This window comes from Amphibalanus amphitrite, unplaced genomic scaffold (assembly GCF_019059575.1).
Source record: "Amphibalanus amphitrite isolate SeventyFive unplaced genomic scaffold, NRLGWU_Aamphi_draft 000388F_arrow, whole genome shotgun sequence".
In the NCBI taxonomy this organism is placed as follows: Eukaryota; Metazoa; Arthropoda; class Thecostraca; order Balanomorpha; family Balanidae; genus Amphibalanus; species Amphibalanus amphitrite.
Genome location: NW_024881882.1, coordinates 505,001 through 527,846, shown reverse-complemented (window position 1 = coordinate 527,846; position 22,846 = coordinate 505,001). Strand labels below are relative to the sequence as shown.

Genomic DNA, 22,846 nt, shown 5'->3' with positions numbered 1-22,846 from the left:
AAATTCAATCACCGCAAGGTTAACTATAAAAAGCATTGGCGGCTGGCGCTAAATTTAAAAGGGACTGGGTATGACTATGGTCACACAGCCGGACGGACCGTATGGTACGGCACTGGGTAAGGTCACGCAGCCGGACGAACCGTATGGTACGGCAGTGGGCACGGGTTAGCCCGTCGGACGCGCCGTATGGTACGACACTGGGCATGGTCAGATAGTCTATGGTATACGACACTGGGACAGCCGGACGGACCGTATGGTATATGACACTGGGACAGCTGGACGGACCGTATGGTACGGCACTGGGCATGGTCAGACAGTATGGTATACGACCCCAGTGCCGACCGTATGGTACGGCACTGGGGCAGCTGGACGGACCGTATGGTACGGCAGTGGGCAGTGGGCACTGTTCCGCCCGCCGGACGGGCCGAAGGCTGGCGGTGGCGCTATCCGCGCCTGTTCCGGCGGAACCGGCCTGCGGAGCGCTCTGTGTCCGCTGTCTCGGCCACTCGGTGCCCGGCGCCGGACCACGCCGCTGTCTGCTGTGGTGACAGTTGTTCGGTATGGTGCTCGACGCTGTGCTGGTGGCCCTGGCCACCCTGACCGTGTCGCTGTCGGCGGTCCCAGCGCAGAAATGGGACAGTGAGGCCGTGCTGGCGGCCGACGGATCCGTGCGGATCCAGTGGCGGATTCACGATGGAAACTTCACCTGCCAGGTAAGAGCGGAGAGCGGACACCAGCTGCTGCTTTGTTCGTCGGTCGCTGCCTGTTACATTAGGTACCTTATTTTTTAACGCCCGTCACTTCTGTTCGTTATTAATATTTACTTGCCACTCTCGCCCGCTGCTGTCTGTTATAGTGGTCTTTCTCTGACCAGTGACCACCGTTGTCTTATATTGATATTTACCGGCCACTGGCCTTTGCTATTTTTTCATCGTTCACTGATCGTTCACATCATCGTTCACATTTTTGTCTGGTATACAGGGTGTCCGGATAGTTCTGGCGCTTTTCAACATTTTCTAAAACAAATACCATTGGTTCATAGATACTAATCAATGGATCAAAACAATGACCAGGGACACCAAGCCACATGCTTCCGCTACGTGCTCATTCAATGTAACCATCGCCGGCGCCGACGACGGCCTCGACGTAGGGGAGGAAGCGTTTGCGGGTTTTGACGATGCGGGGCATTTCCAGGTCCTCCCATGCTGTCATGATGCGAGTCTTCAGCGACTCCAGGTTGGGGTGAGAAATGGCCTAGATCCTGTTCTACAAAACGCGTAGCACGCCTTAGTCGAGCGGGTCAGGTTAGGAGAATAAGGCGGCCTGATCTCATTTCGCCACGGTGATCTGGCCCGGCAAGCTCCTCTGTCAGTTTAGCTTGAATGGCAGCGGCGTTGTTGGAGGGTGCTCTGTGCTGTTGAAATGCGAAGTGACCCTTAGGGCATGTCGTCTTGACCCTCGGGTTGATGTGGCTGTCCAGGAACCCCTCGTGGGCCAGCCTGTTATTCATTTATTCAACATTGACGAAGATGATGGGGCATTTTTGTCCATCAGACCCCCGCACTTTCTTCGATTGCCGCGCTGAAATGCTGCTCCGTTCCCATATCGCGTTCGAAACGGTCTGAGGATATTTTCTAAGGAATTCCCGAGTCGAAATAAGCCTTTACCTGCTAAACCATTCATCGAAAAACGCCGCATTGCGCTGCAACTCGAGCCTCGTTCAAGTCGCACCCGGCCGCCGCGCGCAGGCATTCAGCGACAAGGCGCATCTTCGCCCATCTACCCATCACTGAAAACGATTTCAAGGTCATATTTACACGACCTCTGGCTGAGCAATCAACGAGGGGTCATGTCTGTGATGATTGGCTGAATGTCCAATAATCACAGCGCGCGTTACACGGCGTCCAAAAGAAGCGCCAGGACTTTCCGGACACCCTGTATTTGCCGGCTACTGACCACTGTCGTCTGCTATAGGTATTTATCGTTGCCTGGCCCATGTTGTCCGTCCGTTATATGTGTCGTTCACTGACTACTACTGTTCATAAATTCATCCATCAGTGATCAGTAGCCGTAGTGTCTGCATTCCCTGGGCAACGCTGATCAGTACCTTTCCTGTGCTTGTCGTTTTATGGACCTTTTTGTTGTCATAGTGTAGGTGTAAGAGCCCTACCTACTGTTTAAATTTAAGTAGTCCATTTAGGTTCAAGAGCCCAGGCCAAGGCTCTTGCAACTTCCACGCGTTGTCAGTGGCGTCAGGCGTTATGAACTCAACTGCATATACCCTCGACAAGCAATCAACTTTAATTGCGAATTCATCTTTTTATAGACGACTCAACGATAAAATATAAGAACGACTCAACGATAAACGAACTCCAGGATAAACGAGGCATGCATGAACATAATACTTGGGAATAAATAGAAACACTGTGAGCATCATCCTACAAAAAAACATGAGCAAATAATTGATCTTGACTTCCGCTGATGCTGATGGCTCGTCCCGATATGTAGCTCTGTAGATACTAGATATGCTGCTGATCTCATGTGGATGTTACAAGGACCTTGGCTTGACCTCTTGAACCTCTGAAATTGGCGGATCAGGTAGAGAGAACGGTGTAAATCGAACTTGTACGATCTCCTATCTGTCATTTTCGACAAGGCCGTTTATTTACCCTGGATCTCTATCGTGTACAAAAGCTTTGTGTCCTCTGCGTGGTATATAGGGTCTTGCTCTGTGTATATCGGTGAAGAAAAGTGACAGGCACGGCGATCGATGCTGACATTCTGTCGACTCGGCTTGTCTGTTTTCCGTGGCTGACGGGCGTATGTTGTTTGTTCAGCTGGAGGCGACCACTCTGGGCTGGGTCGGATTCGGCCTCTCTCCTACCGGAGCGATGGCTAACTCGGACATGGTAGTCGCCGGTGTGAAGGATGGCATGCCCTATCTAATGGTGAGCTCTGAGCGGTACAAGCCGCTTTGGTACACTTGGTACTCAGTAAAGGATTCATGACGCTCCAGCATTTGAGTAAAACCGGGATGCGCTTTACGCTTATCATGGTACTCATGTAACTGCGACTCGCAACTCGGTGCCTTCATGTGGGTGAATATACTAATCTAGGCTATATCTAGGATTCACTACCAAATACCAATCATATTGAGTGTGTTATCGTCGTAAGCAGATTTTAGTTCCGTCCCCGCTCGCAGCGCTTTCACTGCTTGCGATGATAAAGTACCTAGTGAAAGGGTTCTGTTGATCACTCAAAGAAATTGACGTCTCTGCTACCTGTGTCCAATATTCGTGTATGACCCAAGTCGCGACGTGTTGTCGTTCACAGGACATGCACTCAGCTGACTCGTATCAGCTGATTGCCGACCAGCGTCAGGTCAGCCACCTGGTGGCAGCCTCAGAAAACAGCACCCGTACGGTGGTGACCTTCACTCGACCTCTGACGCCTTCGTGTCTGCCCGATGCCGTGCAAGGCGAGAACAGAGACATCACGGTTAGTGGGGTGCAGTGGTGCGTAAGAGACCCAGAATGTTTGGCTTACCAATACACTGTAGCTTTACCGATTATCTGGTCTAGCGTTCAGAGTAGGAATAACAATGAATTAAAGTAATTGAAGTATAACAACGGTGTGATGTTGTTAACCCCTATCTGCGTGACAGTGTTGATCGAAGCATGTCATATTTTGTAATGAATGTGTTTTCGCTGAATAACTTTCAATGGGTATTCCTCACGCGAGCAACATCGAACTCATTGCTGCGAATCACTCGCGCCGATGCCTAGAGTCGCCATCTGACTATTATCGACCGCTCCCACAGATGGACACCCAGCGAGTGCTGTTCGCCTACCACGAGTCGGACCCGGAGCCGCTAGGGTCCCCTCAGCGCCACCAGCACCGCGGCCAGCGCAGCATCCACCTGAGGGACCCGGCCGCCGGCCAGCCGCCGCCGCCGCCGCCCCCGCCCGGCGACCCAGCCGCCGCCGCCGCCCAGCCCGTGGTCTGGAATGTGGTGCAGCACGAGGCCCGGCTGCCCTCGGAGAGCACCGTCTACTGGTGCAGGGTGGTGCGCGCTCCTCAGCTCACCACCAAACATCATGTCATAAAGGTGGGTTAACGCTACGACAAACAACGCTATTACCTAACGAAGAACGGCAACGAACGAGGGATGCGGGAAGTAACGCAGTGCGTCAGCTATGTCGTGCCCCTGTTGACGTAACAAATGTCAGTTCACATGCAGGGTGGTGAGATGGCTGGCTAGCACGTATGCTAGGACAAAGGCTTTTAAGAGCGCGGTGAACAGCGCACACCCGACCCTTTTAATCTGTGTGTTCTAGCCACTACGCAGGCGCCTCGACCTGAGACTTCTGTCGTTGCGAAACAAGGCCGAATTTACGTATGCACGGCTCACTGCAACGCGACTGGACTGTGATATTACCGCCTTTGCAGGGTAGTCGGGCGGTTCAGCTTAATCGTAAAACGTTGTTTGGAAATGCAAACAACCCAGTCAGTGCTTTGGCCAGTCTGGCCACTCACTAGCCTACTAACATGTACTCGTAGGTGCTCTACTTACTTTAGACTTGTTTAAATCTTCCATTCACCGTGCTTTCAATCCGACTTGTGCTGTCCCCTTTTTCTTGTGTTGACTGCCCTTGATCCTGCCGCCCTGGGCACCACCAGACCACCAGACCAGCTGGTCCAGACCGGACCAGACCAGCGGGTGACCTTTCCACCTCCCACCAGCCTGCGCCGACAACTTCCTTTAGTATCACTCTGTTTCCCGTGGTCCGCTGGGGCCTTCTACTGCATCATTTCCTGCTGAGTCAGCCCCACCATCTGGTACTGCGTCTGGTCACCGCTACAGCCGTCTTTCGGCCCCGGAACATCGCGTATACCATCCGGGACAGAGCCAATTGAGTCATACTTCTGACATCAGTGACCGTGATAGCTAGCGTTCCAGTCCCGAGCGTTTTCAGTCGCCGATTTTCAGCGGACTCATGCATGGTTTAATGTCTGAAATCTTGTCCACAATGACAATGACATTCCACAATTTGATCAGTATGAATATTCCCAGTTTTTTCCCCCAAGACCTTTCGTGCAAGACGTGCCCCAGCAGCCTGCGTCTGTGCCCTTCCCTGCCCTCCATCTCACCTTTCCCCATTTATCCGACAGTACCGGCCGCTCATCCAGCCCGGCAGCGAGCGTATCGTCCACCACATGCTGGTGTACCAGTGTTCGGGTCACGACTTCTCCGACCTGGCGGTGCACGCGGACGGCGGCGGCGGCGGCTATCGCTGCTACTCGGCCAATATGCCCCCGGCGGCGCGCGGCTGTCGAGGGGCCATCGCCGGCTGGGGCGTCGGTGGGGAGGTGGGTACTGGGTACTGGGTAGAGGATAGCGCAGCGCGCGGCTGTCGGGGGGCCATCGCTGTATGGGGTGTTCCGCGTCAGTGGGGAGGCGAGTGATCCAGCACATTCCGTGCCGCCTGTCTCGACTTTCGGTAGCAGAAAGCAAACTTAAAAGTGTAAAAGTTAGGCATGGCGGGGAAATTGAGTCATATTTTAAAGTTTGTTTTGCCGGCACAGTGCACACGTGTTTTATAAAAAAAAAAATGCATCGTTCGCTGCAACTTTGCACATGCGCGCTGTCCCGTCGGGAAGCAAACAATTTTCTGACTGGGGACCTGTCATGTTTAGCGGTGTCTCTAAATGTGTTTTTTAACAGTAACGTAAGCAGCGTCCGCATGTGCTTTATACTTTGTAAGGCGTCACATTTTCGTTATTTGTCCAACTGAAATGATCCCGTCACAAACACAGTGCGTTTGACAGGACTTCGAGTATCCGCCAGACGCCGGTTACCCGATCGGTCCCGACCACGGAGCCGAGTTCTACATTCTGGAGACGCACTACGACCTGCAGGACAGAACCGGTGAGATGACCAGTGGTGACAGGTGACTGGAGAGATGACCGATGGTGATCGATGGGGTGACAGATGGTTGGGGTGAGCTGGCCGATTGTGGCTGGTGAGGTGATCGATAGTGGCTGGTAAGCTGATTGATGGCTGGTTACAAGTGATTTGATTGATGGTCATGGTGGATTTCAAAAACAGTTGGTAGTTAGGTGCAGTTGCCGTATGCTACATTTACATCTCAAAATCATTGAATATATGAACGGTTCTAGTAGAGCCTAGATGACAAACTATACGACTCCAGTCCTTGTTAACGACTCACGCTCCTGCCTCTGTGCCTATCCTCTCGTCAGGAGTGGTGGACAGCAGCGGTCTCGAGTTCACGCTGACGCCTCAGCCGAGACGCGAGGACGCCGCCATGCTCATCGTCGGCCATGACGTGTCTCAGCTGCAGCTGATTCCTCCGGGACAGAGGACGCTGCCCGTGGCCGGCCACTGCTCCGACGAGTGCCTCCAGCTGGTGAGCGAGGGGTCAGCGGTTACCGGAGGGCTGGGGACGGGGTCAGCGGTTACCAGAGGGCTGGGGACGAGGTCATGGGTCACCGGGTGGTGGGGACGGGTCACCGGTTCTTGGAAGACGGGTCACGACTAGGGGGAGAGGGCGACGACTCACATGAGGCGCACCAACTGGTGGAAGCTTTTTCTCTCAATCTCTCCTTTCTTCTTATCTGATGCCTGACCTAGCCCAGCAAAATAAATAATCTAGGCAACTTGGCAATGATTATTGTATGTTCCCTCTTTTTTGTTTCATAACAATTTATTGTTGCCTTATGTCCATGCTCCTGTCCGATGGATTTTATTATCCAGTCGTTTACTAATTATGACCATCTCACACAGGCGCTGCCCGACTCGGGTGTGACCGTGTTCGCCGCGCTGCCGCACACCCACCTGCTCGGCCGGCAAATCCGCCTGAGGCACTTCCAGGGCAACACGGAGGTGCTGCCATCTATCGTGCGTGACGACAACTACGACTTCAACTACCAGCAACTGCGTCATGTTCCCCCTAGGAGGGTAGCCAGGGGCGACCAGCTGACTGTCGAGTGCGTCTACCGCTCTACGGAGAGGCAGAACGCCACACTGGTCAGTAGTGGCGCTGGGTAGTGGCGACAGGGCTAGGGGACGGTGCAGGGCAGTTGTGGGATGAAATGCAGAAAGACAGAACGTCCGGTTTTCTGGCTTACGCGGACTAGTATTTTTTAGACGGATCCCTTGTTGCATACAACTTGCTTCGTTGAGGGACGGTTCAAGTTTTCTCGTTTGTCGTTCATTTAATCGGCATATTTTCAGCAAGTCACGCTTTGTTTTCCTATAATTCTCGCGAGATGTACGACACCGAAATACCTTTACAACGCCGTCGGTTTCAAAGCATGAAGTGTCATGGCAATAAGACTATCGATGGATATAAATCCATGACAATGTATATATAGATCCACTTACAAAATGTGTTTTGTTATTTCACTTCGTATGGCTTCACCCGATAACTGTTCTGTTCTGCCCTGCCGACAGGGCGGCCGGGCCACCCAGGAGGAGATGTGCGTCATATTCATGCTCTACTACCCCGCCGTGCAGTTGGCGCAGTGTGTCAGCACGCCGCAGAAGGAGCCGTTGCTCTCTGCCCTGGGGGTCAGCGGGGTCAGACGCGACGGGTCAGTACCCATGGCAACAGCAGTGCGCGTCCAAAGGCGGCCGGCCGAGCGGCGCGGTGGTGCGGTACAGTCTACCCAGCCAGGCGTTATGCTGTTCCGCCGGACAGCCGTGCCTTGCGGGATAGTATCCAGAACGAATCTCGTAATCTGTTGAGTTTGCTCCGTCTTCAATGGGCCCAGTGGAGACAGAGGAGGAGTAACATACGTAACAGGTGTGCAATGCAAAACCTGAGGAATTATCGGAGCAATTTGAATTCGCCAATCGATAAATCGCCCCTCTGTGTGACGATTTCATCACGCATTTCTCCCGTGTGTTTCTCAATTATCTCTCAGCCGTGTCATGTATCCCGCCCTGTTCTTTCTCAGCCGTCACGATTTGGTGGTCACGTCTCCGGCCGAGTTTAATGGGCTGTCACTGCAGGAGTATGCCAACGATCTGGACTGGTCTGATCAGAGGCTGACGGCGCTGAGTGAGGTCGCCTGGCGCGGCACCCACGTGCCGGAGTGCTATGAATTCGGCCGAGTCGTCCTCGAAACAGTGAGGCTTGCAAGTGTGGTAGCCGGATTGTTGTTAGGACCTAGAGGTGACGAAAATGCTTAGACTTAAAGGAAATAGTTCACTTTTTAACATGGGTTTTGAACTGGAATAGCAGTTCCGTAGCTTGGGCTGAGACGAGCATAAATCAGGAGCTTTTACAGCCCAACGATCACCCTAGGCAAAGATATTCTATTTCTCGTCCCGAAAAGGTGTCTTGCGTTGAGGATGTGTGCCTTGCATATATTTCCATCCAGTATGAAAAGAGCATGGGTCCCGAAAATTCTTCAGAAACTAGAGAAATTATCTACGAGAACTCTAGAGAAATTCTCGTACTGATCAATTAGGACATTCAGGGGAACATTATTAGATCGAGCAGATCGCCCAAATGCCGGTGGCTGCGATAATTTCTCTGTTTCTGAAGAATTTTCGGGACCCATGCTCTTTTCATACTGGATCGCGTGTGCCTTACAGAAACTGAAAAGTTCTTCCTATATCAAAATATAGAGAAAAAAATATTTTGTTATAAAAAGGTTTTATTTTCTTTGCTGATTATTTTGAACATAAAAAATAATAAATCGTTGCAAAAAAAAATAATTTCGTGAAAGTGAACTATTTCCTTTAACTATAGCATCACACTTCTTTACACGTTTGATGACGTTTCATGATATATTTCACGTCCTGTGTATTCAGCTCTAAAGACCACTTTAAGCATGGGGACTGGGAGGCATCGGGATCCACTATTATTACTGAAAACACTGATCACACAAAAGACCTATATATCTACTCACGTTCCCTTAACCACGTACGGTTGTATTTTCAGACGCGGAACACGACTGGGTACCCGCCCGGTGTCGAGCCCCAGGGCTGGCTGGTGCGGGACGCCGTCTGCCCGCAGCCCTCCCGGGGCGGGGCGCTCCTGGTGCCCTCTGTCCTGCTCGGAGTTGTGGTCGCAGTCTCGGCCGTCCTCGGGAACTGAACATGGGCGGTGAGTGGTGGGAAGGGCGAGAAAAGGTGGTACAGTGAGAGTGTGGCTGTTGTACATTCGTGGATAGCGAACGATGGAAGGCTGGCTGTTGTTGACTTTTTAAAGCGAATCTTTCACTTGAGAGCCAATTAGAGGCGAATTGATGACATGTGCTTACCAATGTATGTAATCGATGAATGTGCCTGGCTGTTAGCTGATGTGATATCCATTGAAAGTCACAGCAGTTTTGGACTCAGTTTTAGACTGCTTCTTGAATTGGCGCTGTAAACCATTGTGCACCTAGTATAATTCATGAGCGAATCATGCGAAGATATTTTTGCCGAAATGTAGCCTACCGCGTTTGTGATGAAATATGTAAATACATATGATTCATGTTATCTATGGAAATATTAACGCCAGTGCGCCAGAAGATTGTATTAGCATTGTTGAGCGGCCATGAGGGCTCGATTGTCACGCTGTTAGGAGTTTATTTAAGCCACTGATTTGTGTACATACGCCATTATTTGTTCTTATCTTAATTGCGCTTCTATCTGTTAATAAACAATTACTTTCGTTAATTTTAGTAACTTTGAAAGTGTTCTAGGCAATTTATATGGGAGTTATAATTAATTGATCCAAACATATTGGACTACAGCTGAGGCGTATTGGCGTAACGCATGGTACGGTTGAGTGGACTTCGTAAGGGCTGAGTGTTTCAGCTAAGCAAAGCAAAATGCGAAGTGCTATAACAACGTATCTAAACTATAAACAATACGTCTCCAGTAAACTGGTTCCTGGTAATTATTTCAATAATAAAAAGCGTGTACCGGGGATAGATGATGATAACGATACGGACCATTCAGATCTACCGTTGCTTTCGGCACCGGTTGCTAGCAAGCAGCCAAACGCATCAAACGACATCGTTCTGAATTCGAGTTCGAGCCCCACACCATCGAGTTTTGAAGCTGTCTCTTTACCCAGGCTAAAGATTTCCTCTCCTTCTAATGTACATACAATACACATAAATAATTGAGCGAAAACGCAGAAATGGACTGAACTTAGCAACGCCCTTGAAACATAGGTAATAAACAAGACACACACATTCATATTGGAATGTACTTGGCTTCAGTTTACTTCCGCTGCTAGAAGCCGCCTATGCACTATGGAGATAGCACGTGCCAGCCTGGGCCAGATTCGGCCGCTCTTTACGGCAAACTTTCAGCGGCGCGGCTCTGGGCGGCTGCAAATCTCCCGTCGGACGGGTGGGGAATTAGTTTCTTCTGTGAATCGGCCCAATGTCCGAGTGCCCAGAAACGGCAGATCAATGCTGGCCGGAGCCGAGTGGCCGAGAGAGGCGTGTCCGGCAGCCGGCCACCGCAGAGGCGCTGTGTACACGGAGACTTACATTTATTACTTCTCTGGATGATGTAAAGAATAGCATGCAGGTATACACGGGCACATTGATCTACCTAAAGCTGGCTCATATACAGCAGTTTGGGCAGTCGCTCGCGCGCACATATTAGGTACATCGAGTCTCACTGCCTGTTGAAGCAGCAGGTACAACAAAACATTGCACTTTGCGCTACGTAAAGTGAGTAGCGGGATGTAGAGGGACGATTTGGCTGGCCTGGGCCGCCCCTTTTTACATGCCGTGATGCTGGGCGCTGAGCATGGGTCAGATCCCAGTCGGCTGATCTCGACCTCAAAACAGTTCAGACTTCAGCGCCGCTTATCGAGCGATCATACAGCGTCAACTCACGCCACGTTAACCAATGACCACCGCGACACATCGCACTGTGGCGCTGATGGATGCAGCATTTGGCTCAGAATGGCTCAGAATATCTTAGGTCACCTGAAGTGACCAGAGGTGCGGCCCGGAACACTCGGTGACTGCCGGCGCAACTCAGAACACTCGGTGTTTTCTGGCCCGACTTATAACACCCAGACTGGCCCGGAGAAACATCATCAGTCATTCGAGACTCCGACGGAACCCAGCCCCGGCTTATGATCTGGTGCCGTCTTGTGGGGGCAGCTATGGAGCGTCAAGCTTGGAAAATGCGGGGGGGGGGCTGACTCGGCCTAGTATTCGGGCGGGCTGTGGGCCGATTCTCCTGCGCATACACATATATCGACGCTCGAATACAGCGCAGGGGTCAGTTCCAGTGAATCCCAGTCCCACTCTAGGGTGCCAATGTCTCATCCGGCACCCCAGGACATCACACAGAACCGTCACGGATGTGACCCTTTATGACTCGAGTCACGGATCGAGTCACCGTGTGAGTCACGACTCACGAACATTGTCACGGACCGGAGCCATGCACCCATTCAGAGTGTCCACTCGCAAACATCCTGCGGTCAGCGGACTCCTCAGACCGCCATTTTGATTAGCTCCGGGCGGCGGCCGGGTCGGTCGCGGCGGGGGCGGGGGCGGGGGCGGCCGCTCAGAGCCCTCCGCCGCCGCCGCCGGCTGGTTGTCACAGTTGCTGTGAGTCGCACGGCCTCTGGCCCAGCGTGGAGTTCTCGAAGATGCGCCGTCGGACGTCGCTGTAGCTGTCGCCGTTGAAGTAGAGGCCAGACATGACGGCCCCGGGCGGGGGCGGCTCCATGGGCGGCGTAGGCGGCGCCGCCACCGAGGTGGCCGCCCCCGCCACCGAGGAAGGAGTGGCCATGCCGCAGCTGGTCACCGCTGCGACGGCGAACAGGGGGGAGACGGGGTCAGTCGTCAGGTAGAGCCCGGGATGAACACACGTCAATGGCAGGGAGGTGAGCTTGAGCTGCAAGGGGCACTCTTTCTCATTCGGCTTTCTCTCTGTTTAATCTCTCCCTGCTGGAGTGGCGCTGTTCCATTGCTGCACTTACCGAGCGGGTTCAGGCCGTACTGGGTGTGATAGCCCGTGTTGGGCATGGCCACGGCAGTCATTGAGTTGATGGCCTGGTTCATCTGACTCAGAGGGCCCGAGACGCCCATCTGGGATGGAGGAGGCCCCAGCTGGCCAACTGAGCTGCGGCCCAGGCCCAGCGGCGCCGAGCCCACAGACATTCCTGGTGGCGGGACGATCATAGTGGTCAGTGGAAGCTGACCCATACCCACCACCATTGCTGGTGGCGGGCTATTTACTAGGGACTAACACACACCTACAGGCATTCCTGGTGGCGAGCAGGTCACTAGGAACCGTAACGAGTCCACCATACCCAGTGTCAACTGATATCCCATCTGCGGCGGATCAGGGTGGGGCAACGGAAGACTGCATCAACATGGCTATATCGCAAAGGGGCTGCCGCAGCGATCGCCGATCACTACAGTGGTCACAGGGATGACGATAGAATCCCATCGACACCTCTGACCCTGACAAACAGACCGTTGAAGTTGCCACTGGTCAGACGCGATCGACAGAACCCATCCAACTCGACAGAGCCGCTGGACGGTCCGGGGTCTCAGATCGCCTGTTCCCCCATTCCTCACCTGCGCCGAGCGACCAGCGGGTCTCTCCGCCGGAGAAGCCGTCTCCGATGCCCCACCCGGAGCCGAGGGGTGAGGTCATCAGTCCGACCTGCGGCCGCAGCCCGCCGCCGCTGGAGCGGCGCTTCTTCCACTTGGCGCGCCGGTTCTGGAACCAGACCTGGCGGGAGGGGTGGGAATAGGTTCAGACTTAGTCCGTACTTACACTTCGTCCCGGCCGTCTCCAGTCAGACAAGTGTGAAGTGTGTGAGTTATCAAGTTATGTGGATGCCGCACAATGCATGCCTATTAGCTAGCCCGTCGATAAAAAAACATGTGTTATTTCATCCTACGAATGCTGAAGTTTTAATGAAAAGACATTGCAATATAGGGGGGTCAGTTGGACCTCCCTGCCGTTCGGCCTCTGATCGAGCTAGAGCTTCGCGGAAAAACTGCTGCATCTAATCAAGCAGCATTGCATGCATGTCCGATATTCAATGAGTCTCGGTACGCGCTCAGGGTAGATGTCGTGACGATGTCGATCGAAATGTCTGGGAAACGACCAAATAAAGGTACTTTAATTAGGTTGGCACGAGAAAGGTGATGTCTAATTAAAGATACCTTCCAGGCTTTGAGTTAAATTTTAGTGTATGGAGCAAGTATGGATAATTCTTGCCTGCCCTAGGGTTCAAAAATGTGATTCATGTAAAACAAACCATTGAACTAAATGACCAATATGGCCGTTTATTTTAAAGGCAAAGGATAAAGTAACGACTGGGCACCGTGAACCAACACCTAAATAGAGCCCTATATGGGCATTTCAATTGCGATTTAAATTCTAGCACCACAATATGCCAGTGGTGCTAACTAGTTGCTACACTGGATAATTTTCTACCTTATGCGTACATTTCTTCTCAGTTTCGTCCTGATTGAATTACAAATACTCCGTGTTGTTGCTACTCTTGATGGACAGGTTGACAACAAGCCGATCGGCATTCAGCTAAGAAAATCTGAGAACGTCGAGGACAGTTTGTCAGTGAAAACAGATTATAATACCAAGGCAAATTATGAAGTTGTCAAGGGAGAGGATAGCTCTATGAACTTCACTAAAGAAGAATTGACCGCTTTGCTCGTGAGCCGTGGATATACGGTAAAAGATGGATCGAATGGTCGGCTTCTTGGAATACTTGATGATGTTGCTTTCTATCCAGAGGACTTACTTCCTGAACTCGGAGCAATTGAAGGTCGCCAAAATTTAGAGGTAAGGAGTAAACTTTGGCTAGACGACGGCAAAGAAACCATAGTAGCCTATTATTTTGATACTGAAACGAAAGCCGACCAAGACATATTTGAGCAGGCTGTAAAAAGCTGGTCAGACAACACTTGCATTAAGTTTTCTAAGAAGCCACCGAACAAGTGTGATGCTGATATCGGCGAGCCAGCAGTTTGCGTCGGGGCGTTCGGAGGCTGCTGGTCGCTGCTGGGCCGCCACTATGGAACGGGCAAAGACCGGTCATCCCAGAAGATGTCCGTTCAGCCGGGAGGCTGTGAGCTGGTGGCCGCTGCTCACGAATTCGGACATGCTCTTGGATTGCTGCATGAAATGGCAAGACCAGACCGTGATAAGCACATCAACGTGCAGTTTGAAAACATTGAAGTAAAACTAGAGAAGATCGCGGAGCATTTTATTAAACATTCGTGGTCACAAGCAGGGAAGTTTTGTCCGAAGGAGGTATATGGTGCCCCGAAACCTTATGACCCGATGTCACTGATGCACTATGCTACGTCGTCCTTCGCGGGGCTTGATCAGAGACCTGTTTATCTTCACAAAAATCCACACTATCAATACATGTTCGACTATCATAGGCCTGGTGGCTATTTGCAGACACATTATGATAGTATGATCGTCAACCTGGGATACAAATGTGTATCGAAATGGACCAAGAGCTGCGAGGACAGTGGCAAAAGTGCACCAAAGTGTAAAAACTTTGGCTATCTCGGAAAGGACTGCAAATGTATTTGTCCAAAAGGCTTCTCAGGCAGCTCATGTGGATCAAAAGACGGACCAATTTTCCCCGTGCTGGATAGAGCTAAGGCTATGCTGGACATATCAGAGCCTGGCCTGGTGGATATGAAGGGAAAAGGAATGCACGACGAGAACCACAACTACCCGCGGCCGGACTTCAACACTTGCCAGTTCATCACAGTCATTATCAAAAGCGGCGAAGAAACTCGCATCAATGTGGACGTGGCGCACGATTTCGCATCCATCAAGAGCAACTTTGACGACACCGTAGAAATGTGGATGGCCAACGACCTGGAGTGTCAGTACGGCATGCATGTGTACATCGGAGAGGGGGCGGTGGGCAAGATGCGGACGGAGAGTATCTCCTCGCTGGTGAATAACGAGCCGGAGGGGTACCGGCCAGTGCTGCGGTCCAGGACCAACGAGCTGGACATCATCGGCATGGCCGGGTGGACGCTCTCCTTCAGCGGGGGACCGGCGACCGTGAGGAAGTCGATGCAGTTCAAATTCACCGTGTCGTTCCTGGACAGACCCGAAGACAGCCTCAGTGTCGAGGAGAAAAATCACGGAAAGTTCGTCGGGGCAGTGGCAGAAGCGCAGAAGATGATACAAAAGGCGATCCACAAGAACGCGATTCTAATCGTCGCTATATTGGTGTTGGGGTTGATCATGTTGGCATCAGCCTACGGATACAGGAGATTTCAACAGGAAAAGACTGACGAACAGCCGCCCGACCCAGAAGGCTCCAAAGAGGAATCGCAGGGCTCCTCCTCCTCCGATGATGATAGTGACTCTAGCGACAGTTCCGACTGAAGTTGATTTTCGACGGTACTGTTGCCGGATTTACGTGGTGAGGTGGGCACGGGCTGCCCACCATCTTCTGTTGGCTCATACGGCGCTGTTAATTTTAAAGCGTGCCCCGTTGAAAACAATGAAATGACAGCATTGTGAAACTCTCACTGTACCCTTCAAATAAGTGCCATCAGATATTCACAGTACAAAAATTGCCGAAATACAAGGATATTTAGATATTCAAGTAGGTTTACAAAAGATAATGGTCAACCGATGCAATGGCGCGCGCATCTCAACTGCAGACGACAGCAGTTTATTCAACTGAAGATGGTCGAACTGTGGGCAGTGGGCACAGCTCTGCTGATGACCAACTCAAGTGACGTTATTCCTACACTCTATACCTACAATAAAATGGGTAGGGGGTGTTTTCATCCACCCCTCCGGTTTTTCATGAGCATCTCCGAAACGGTGGAAAATAAAATGCTGAAATTTAGCGGCTTTTTCTCAAAATTAATTTTGCATGTAGGTATCCTGAAAATGAAGGCCTGAAGGGGTTATCTGAACAGCGGCGTCTCCATGGCCCACTTCTCCAGAATATTTTCCTCTGAGATCTAACGGTAACGCGAACATATAAATTTAGTGGCACTATGTCCTTTTCCTCTTATAGGAAGCAGTTTCGTTGGTTTCCAACGCCATATTCCAATGACCAGAGGACTTGTCGTGCAAAGCCAACTTTATGTCACATGGGCGACCTCAGGCAGTAGGCACCTAAAATCAAACATGAGTCCGGAGGGAGGTCGTGGAGGCGCCCTTCCCTCTTCCGAGAGACGGCGCCTCTGTGATACTTTCTTTGATACTTATAGTTATGCTCATTATTACACTATTACTTACTTATACTTTTTGCCAATGGTCACCCCTGTGTGTGTGAGTACAGCTCTCATGCGCGCTTATTAACCGACGTGAAGTGGTGCATATGCTATAATTCCTAAACCATATTTCTGAGTTCGGCAATGTTGACTTCGCGTCGCCCCGACATGTACGAACACAGGGTGCATTTAGAGGACGGGAAATCTACTTCAAATTTATTGTTTATATAATTATTGATATAGATATGCCCTGACAGCTGATACTTTTATACTATCTTTTGATGGCCTTTTCCATCAACCTCACTTAGAAGTTTGACAAATGGTGGCGCCAAAGGTGAAAGTTCCTGCCATGCTGTATGCGAGTGCAATTAGCCAATAGCCATATCGAAATAATGTTGCGTGAATAAGCGCTAGCTAGCAGTTCATGTGAACAGACAAAGCGCCTGCATTAAGGTCAAGCTACACGGGACACTTTTTCGGTTTTTGATTTTTCGGTTTTTCGCTTTTTCGGTTCGATTTATCGCTTTTTCGCGTCGGTTTTTCGCTTTTTCGATTTATCGCTTCGTGACTTGAGTTTTTCGAGTTTCGCTGATTTTTGTTTAGTTGGAACGCGCTGTGCAACCGCCAGCTCTTTTTATATTGTTTGCAACCAGTGCAATGCTTTGGTCGCAGTTTTGCCTAGGGGCTTTAGGGGTCTGTTTTGTTGTCTGTTTTAACAGATGGAAATTACTTAAACTAGATCTCGTCTGTTTTGTAGTCGGAAATTGGCTTGACTAAACTTCCAGCAGCTCAGCTACTAACCGGCGCCCCGCTGGGACTCCTGGATTTCCACGCCCTGCTGGAAGGGGGAACACCCCTTCTAACTTGGCTCCTGAGCCACGTAGCGACACGCCGTAGGTGACACTTGAAAGAGCTAAAAAATAATGAACAAACTGCTTCGGCCATTTTTAGGTCAGGTGTAGGCCAAAGGGCAGGTCACCAAAGGTCATCGAAGGTAAAATGTCGCCAATATCTATAGGTCAAACTTCGACAATTTTTGACAAATCGGTCCATAGCTCAGGAATGGATAGAGCTATAGCGCCGCGGAGAGGCGCAATCAAACGTTCTTTTAACGTTCTTTCGCTAGCATGACCTCAGATTTGACGTAAGGTCCACCGTTTATCCTGCAGGGGCATAAGCGTCCAAAATATACGATTCTGCAAAAACAGTTTTTTCCGCAATAACTTTTGACTCTTAACTTGCTCGAGCTTTCCTTCACCAGAAACGTGTTTCTCTGGTCGAGACGCATCGAATGAACCTTAACCCGCGCCCGGCTGGGGGTCCTGGATTTCCACGCCCTGCTGGGGGGGGGGGTGTTTGAACACCCCCCCTTGTAACTCGGCTCCTGGGCCACGTAGCAATACGCGGAAGGCGGCGTTCGAAAGAGCGTCAAAAATAATGACGAAATCACTTCGGTCAATTTTTTGGTCAGGTCAAAGGTCAGGTCACCAGAGGTCATTGAAGGCAAAATTTCGCCGATTTCCAGGTCTAATGTCGAAAATTTCCAAGAAGCCAACGCATAACTCGGGAACCAATACAGCTACAGCGCCGCGAAAAAGCGCATTCGATAGCCCTATTAACGCCCTTTCTGAGTAATTCTCTCAGATTTGACCTAACATCAACGGTTTTGCCTGCAGGGGGCAAAAACTGCAAAAATAGCCGATTTTTTCGGAAACAGTTTTTCTGTAATAACTTTTGACCCAAGCCTTGTACGAGCTTACTTTTACCGGCATCGTGTTCTTCTCGTCAAGACGCATCGAATGAACTATAACTTGACCTTGAAAGGTCAACTTGAAAATTTGACCTAAGGTCAAGGTCATGACCTGACCGGAAAGGGTCATGTTGCATATCAGTCGATCCGTATCGTCGAACTGAACACATCTAAGACGTTTTCATCGCTCTAGCATGCCTCTATCAAAAGTTATTTGCGAAAAACCGTTAGATACCATTCGTGACCTAAGATGACCTCAGGGCATAAACAAGGGTCACGGACACCATTTTCATGTTCAGTGTGTCTAAGCCACTTGTAATTCGGTGTTTGGGAGTGTTTATAATGTCTTTCGTCCAAAAGAGGCGCATTTCAATTTTCTCCCATAGACTTATAATGGGGAGGTCGCAAAATTGACCTGACCTTAGGTCATCGATATCAAAATTCTGAGATATACATTTTGTACATGCTATTACTCTTAGCAATCGCTGAAAGTTTCAAAGCGATCGGTCACTCGGTGTAGCTATGACAGACATTGAAACTTTTTATGAGGTGAGGTCACTTCAAGTGACCTGGTGACCTGACCTTGAATGACCTTGGTCTGAAATTTTCAAAACATGTGTAGAATTGATGTATGATAAGGTGTACCAAAAACGGCGGCGCTCCGCGCCGCCGTTTTTGAGATATACGCGAAAAACCACAAGGGGGGGTGTTCAAACACCCCCCAGCAGGGCGCGGGTTAAGCTAACTGGACTGGTCGAGGTCATGACCTGGCCGGAAAGTTCGTGATGCATATCAGTCGATTTGTATCGTCCAGTGGAACACATCGAATGTGTTTTCATCGCTCTATAGTAGCATGCATTTACCGAAATTTATTACCGAAAATTGTGCATACCTTTCGCGACCTGATATGATATCTCGCATAATTAACCGCTATTCAATCCTTTCACGTGGAAAATATGTGCATATCGACACTGAAATACTATTGAGCGATTACATTCCTTCTTTTCCATTAGGAGTACCGAAATATGAATCGTTGGAAACATGCATCAGTATCACCACATCGTCACGTGCTGAAGCCGAAAAACTGATTGTCGATCCAAACTTTTGGGTTGGACGAGTCGCTTCGCTTTTTCGCTTTTTCGATTTTTAGAGTCGCTTTTTCGCTTTTTCGAGTCGTTTTTTCGTTTTTTCGCGTCGCTTTTTCGAGTTGCTAATTTCGTTTTTTCGGTTTCGCTGCCGTGGAGCTACACCAATGTTATCAAGTGAAGCTGATCGTCTACTGAAGCCGAAAAAGCGAAAAAACGAAACGAAAAACCGAAAAAGTGTGCCGTGGAGCCTATACTTTAGGCGTAACAAAACCCATAAACAGATGTTGGGTCCTCACATTACCCCAGGCACAATAGCTTCTTCTTTGCAAGTGCGACAGTTAGACGATGAAACTATCCTCGGCATTTCTTGTGGAATGCAAGGGTGACTGCGCAAAGTTCGTTCAATGGCGCGATGTCGGGCGCCGGCCGTCAGGTTGTCAGGACTCCATTGAGCTGACAATTCGCCCATTGAGCTGACCTCAGCCCGCCGCGATGGAGCGCCGTGGCGACCTGGTGCAGCTCGGACCGGGATGGGAGGTGGAGGAGACAGCGCTGAACCGAACTCTGCGGGTCACCGCCTTCGACGACCCGCCCATCGTCACCCTGGAGCGCCTGGCGGACGGCTCGGTCCGCGGCGGCGGCTACCTGTTCCAGCTGTGGGGGCTGGTGGCGGACCAACTGCAGCTCAACTACACTATCGTGGAGCCACGCACCAACGGCTACGGCATGCTCACCGCCAACGGCTCGTGGACGGGCGTCATCGCCGAGCTGGTCGAGGGTCGCGCTGACGTGGCGCTCTCCTTGCTGTCCATAACGCCGCAGCGTGAGGCGGTCGTCGATTTTCTCAACGTGCCCGTGGAGATGGAGAAGATATCGTTCGTGGTGCGCCTGAGCTCGGACCGCGCGCCGGGACCTTCGCTGGGTATGTTCGCCAGCCTGCTGCGCCCTCTGAGCGGTCAGGTATGGTGGGCGCTGGTCGCCTCGCTGCTGATCCTGTCCGTGGTTCTGCGAGCAACGCTGAAACTCAGCAGCCCCCGAGCCGAGGACAGCGTGGTGGTACGGGACATGGGCTGGGGCTCGTGCCTGCTCGCCGGCGCCATGACCGTGCTGGGTCAGGGCTGGGACAGGACGCCGCGGTCGCTGGCCGGCCGCACGGCCACCATCTTCGGCTGGGTGATGGGCATCCTGATCTACATCAACTACACGGCCAACCTGATGTCGTTTCTGATAACTAACACCGCCACCAAACCCATCAGCAGCGTACGCGAGTTCCTCGAACAGCCCGACTGGCACGTGGCCATCAAACCTGGCGTATCCCAGATGAGCGCTCTGGCTTCCAGCGAGGACATCTCCGAGAGACAGCTGTATGAGCGTATCATGAGCGGAGACAGGCTGATACCAGTACTGACAAATAATATCAGCATTCAGGATGCATTTGGTCCCAAGATCATGACCTTCGTTAACATGCACTTTATGGAGCACGACATTGGCGACGACGCTTGTAACTACGCTCCTCTGCAGAACACACCTGTCAAAGCTACACCTTCCTACTGGGCAGCGGCAAAAGGAAGGGCCGCTTTGAAACGAGAACTCACCAAAGTGCTGACCAGCCTGGCAGAAATGGGCATAAGATCGAAGTTGATGGCTTACCTACCAGGAAGGACCCCAAGCATATGCGAAAAAGCCATTGGTGGCTATCGTGAAATATCCCTGGAAGATGTGCTGTCCGTGCTGCTCATGGTTCCTCTGGGGATTATCACCAGTCTGGTGGTTCTCGGTCTGGAGATGGTTACGAAGGGAAACCATCGAGCTCTCCTGCAGAAAATGCAGAACCGTCTCCACTAGCGTAGAGCGCATCATTTGAAACAAATGGCATATGAAAGGACATGCTTCGAGCTGCCTACGCAGCTAATCCTGTTCCCAATCGATGTTTACCTTCTTAGTTTGTAGATGCCTCAGTGCGTTCTGTGCTGGAGTGTGAGCGTAAGGGCACACGGAGCAGGCTGACACTGAAAATGCGAAATAAGCACAGCCTTATATTCCAGTCAATTGGTGTTGTGCTTGCAGTCGGTCATCGTTTGGCGATCGCCGACGTTTACGCTGAGCTGTGTGGTTCACTCTATCTCTGTATCATGGTCGCAGTTTCCTACATTCTAATTAGATGCTGTTTATTTTTAGGTTTCGTTCATGTGGGACCCCGTATGATGTAAAAATGTCGTTTATGTCCATTGCATGCTGATCCGTCAGAACCTCCACGCACCCCGGTCTCTCTTGGATGTTATTGCTTATCCCTTGCGACAGCTCTAAATAATCTATGTAGACAATACCGGGTGTTTCACTAAAAATGGCGAAAAGCATTTTCACTAAAATGCTTTTAAAAACAACAACAAATATGCAAAGAACGTGACTGCGCCCAGCGCAAGTGGCTTGGAGCTCCAAAGACCATCCTTATCCTTGTTTTCCAGTATCCCTCTAATGAAATTGGGCACCTATGGGGAGGCGATGCAGAGGCCATTGCCTCGAAGATTTATCTGCATCGATATGTTGTATTTTTGAAATTTTACTTTCGATTTTTGTCTTTCCGATGCTTTGTCAGTTCGATGTCGTTTAATTCGATATTTTACGGCTTCGATATTTTGCTGTCCTGATGTTACTTTCGGTATTTTGCCACTTAAGGTATATTATACTAAAGGTATCGAAATTTTTTAATGCTTTAGGTGTTTGCCGCATTAGGTATATGCTGTTGTCTAGTGATGTCAATTACGGAGAATCGGAATACCGATATCAAATCAAATACCAACCAAAAACCACGAGAAAATACCGAAACCAAACCAACTTGGGAAACTGAGGGAAATACCAATTTTTACCAATTTCTTAGCCTTTATACATTAGTGAGGGCTAGTTATGACACCAACAAAATACCAAACACATTACGATTGAAATACCAAATATCAAGTTGGCATCGGTTTGGTATCCGATTGACGTCTCTACTGTTGTCACCGTTATTCTTTTCGACCTTGAAATGTTGACCACTCAATGTGACCTGTTGACTAGAGTTCAGTTGTCGCAAACAGGTGTTCATCGCTCGCCGTGGGTCTGGGCCCAATATCCTGCCGGCCGCTCGTTGTAGGTGTGTGCAGAGTCCGCCGGGCCGCCGGGCCGCCGCGCCGGGCCGCCGCGCCGTGCCGTTTGACACGTGCTGAGCGGGGGCGGCCGCCCGCTATAGCTCCCGGCGGGCCGGCCGGGCCAGATCAATTACGCCATTTATCTTGGCCGAACATCCAATCGTGGCGCCTCCCGGGGAGAGGTAAGCCGGCGGCGGCATTACCATTCTGCCGCTGATGCCGATATTAGCTGGTAATGTGCCGACAGGGGCTGACGGTGACCCGTCGCGCCCCCTAGACGAGACGGTGGTCCCCTCGACCTTTTGGGAGGACACATCGGTGACGGTTGGACAACAATTGGCTGCCGATAGCGGCCAAAAGTTGATCCTACTGCATAATTTTGACAATGATCAATGATGTAAAGCCATTGCCGATTTGTTGCTTCCACTTCTTCTGTCAGATATACGTAAGTTTGTCCTTCAAAAGTATTTTAATTAAATTCGGTAGCACTCCTTCAATTATTTCAGTTCCGACTCTGAGACTTGAAACTTGCGTCAGCTTACTTGATATCGACATAAATAAAGCTATAAATAGCAGCTCGTTGAATCGAGTGCATTACGGCGTTAGTTCGCCTTCGCCTTGGTGGTGGCTCGTTTCGAGCAGGG

General features: G+C 50.7%; 3 protein-coding genes across 3 annotated transcripts in view; 2 read left to right on the top strand and 1 right to left on the bottom strand.

The window, feature by feature from the left end:
- Positions 1 to 430: 430 nt before the first annotated feature.
- On the top strand, positions 431 to 9,695 carry LOC122390248 (DBH-like monooxygenase protein 1 homolog). Its single transcript, XM_043382981.1, has 11 exons — positions 431 to 713; positions 2,838 to 2,948; positions 3,334 to 3,498; positions 3,821 to 4,108; positions 5,173 to 5,370; positions 5,830 to 5,929; positions 6,262 to 6,428; positions 6,806 to 7,048; positions 7,475 to 7,614; positions 7,981 to 8,152; positions 8,973 to 9,695. Exons 1-11 carry the CDS (start codon positions 561 to 563, stop codon positions 9,126 to 9,128), a joined length of 1,893 nt encoding a protein of 630 aa, XP_043238916.1. The 5' UTR covers positions 431 to 560; the 3' UTR covers positions 9,129 to 9,695.
- An 811-nt stretch (positions 9,696 to 10,506) lies between these two features.
- The window catches only part of LOC122390249 (homeobox protein orthopedia B-like), a 38,203-nt gene continuing 25,863 nt past the window's right edge, over positions 10,507 to 22,846 (bottom strand). Inside the window, exons 3-5 of the mRNA XM_043382982.1 lie at positions 12,580 to 12,736; positions 11,976 to 12,158; positions 10,507 to 11,802 (exon numbers count right to left, since the gene is read on the bottom strand). Coding sequence (XP_043238917.1) covers positions 11,591 to 11,802; positions 11,976 to 12,158; positions 12,580 to 12,736 — 552 coding nt within the window. The 3' untranslated portion in view covers positions 10,507 to 11,590. The remainder of the gene's footprint in view (positions 11,803 to 11,975; positions 12,159 to 12,579; positions 12,737 to 22,846) is intronic.
- On the top strand, positions 13,192 to 15,866 carry LOC122390250 (zinc metalloproteinase dpy-31-like). The gene has a single exon (XM_043382983.1). The coding sequence runs from the start codon at positions 13,454 to 13,456 to the stop codon at positions 15,392 to 15,394; it is 1,941 nt and encodes a 646-aa protein (XP_043238918.1). The 5' UTR covers positions 13,192 to 13,453; the 3' UTR covers positions 15,395 to 15,866.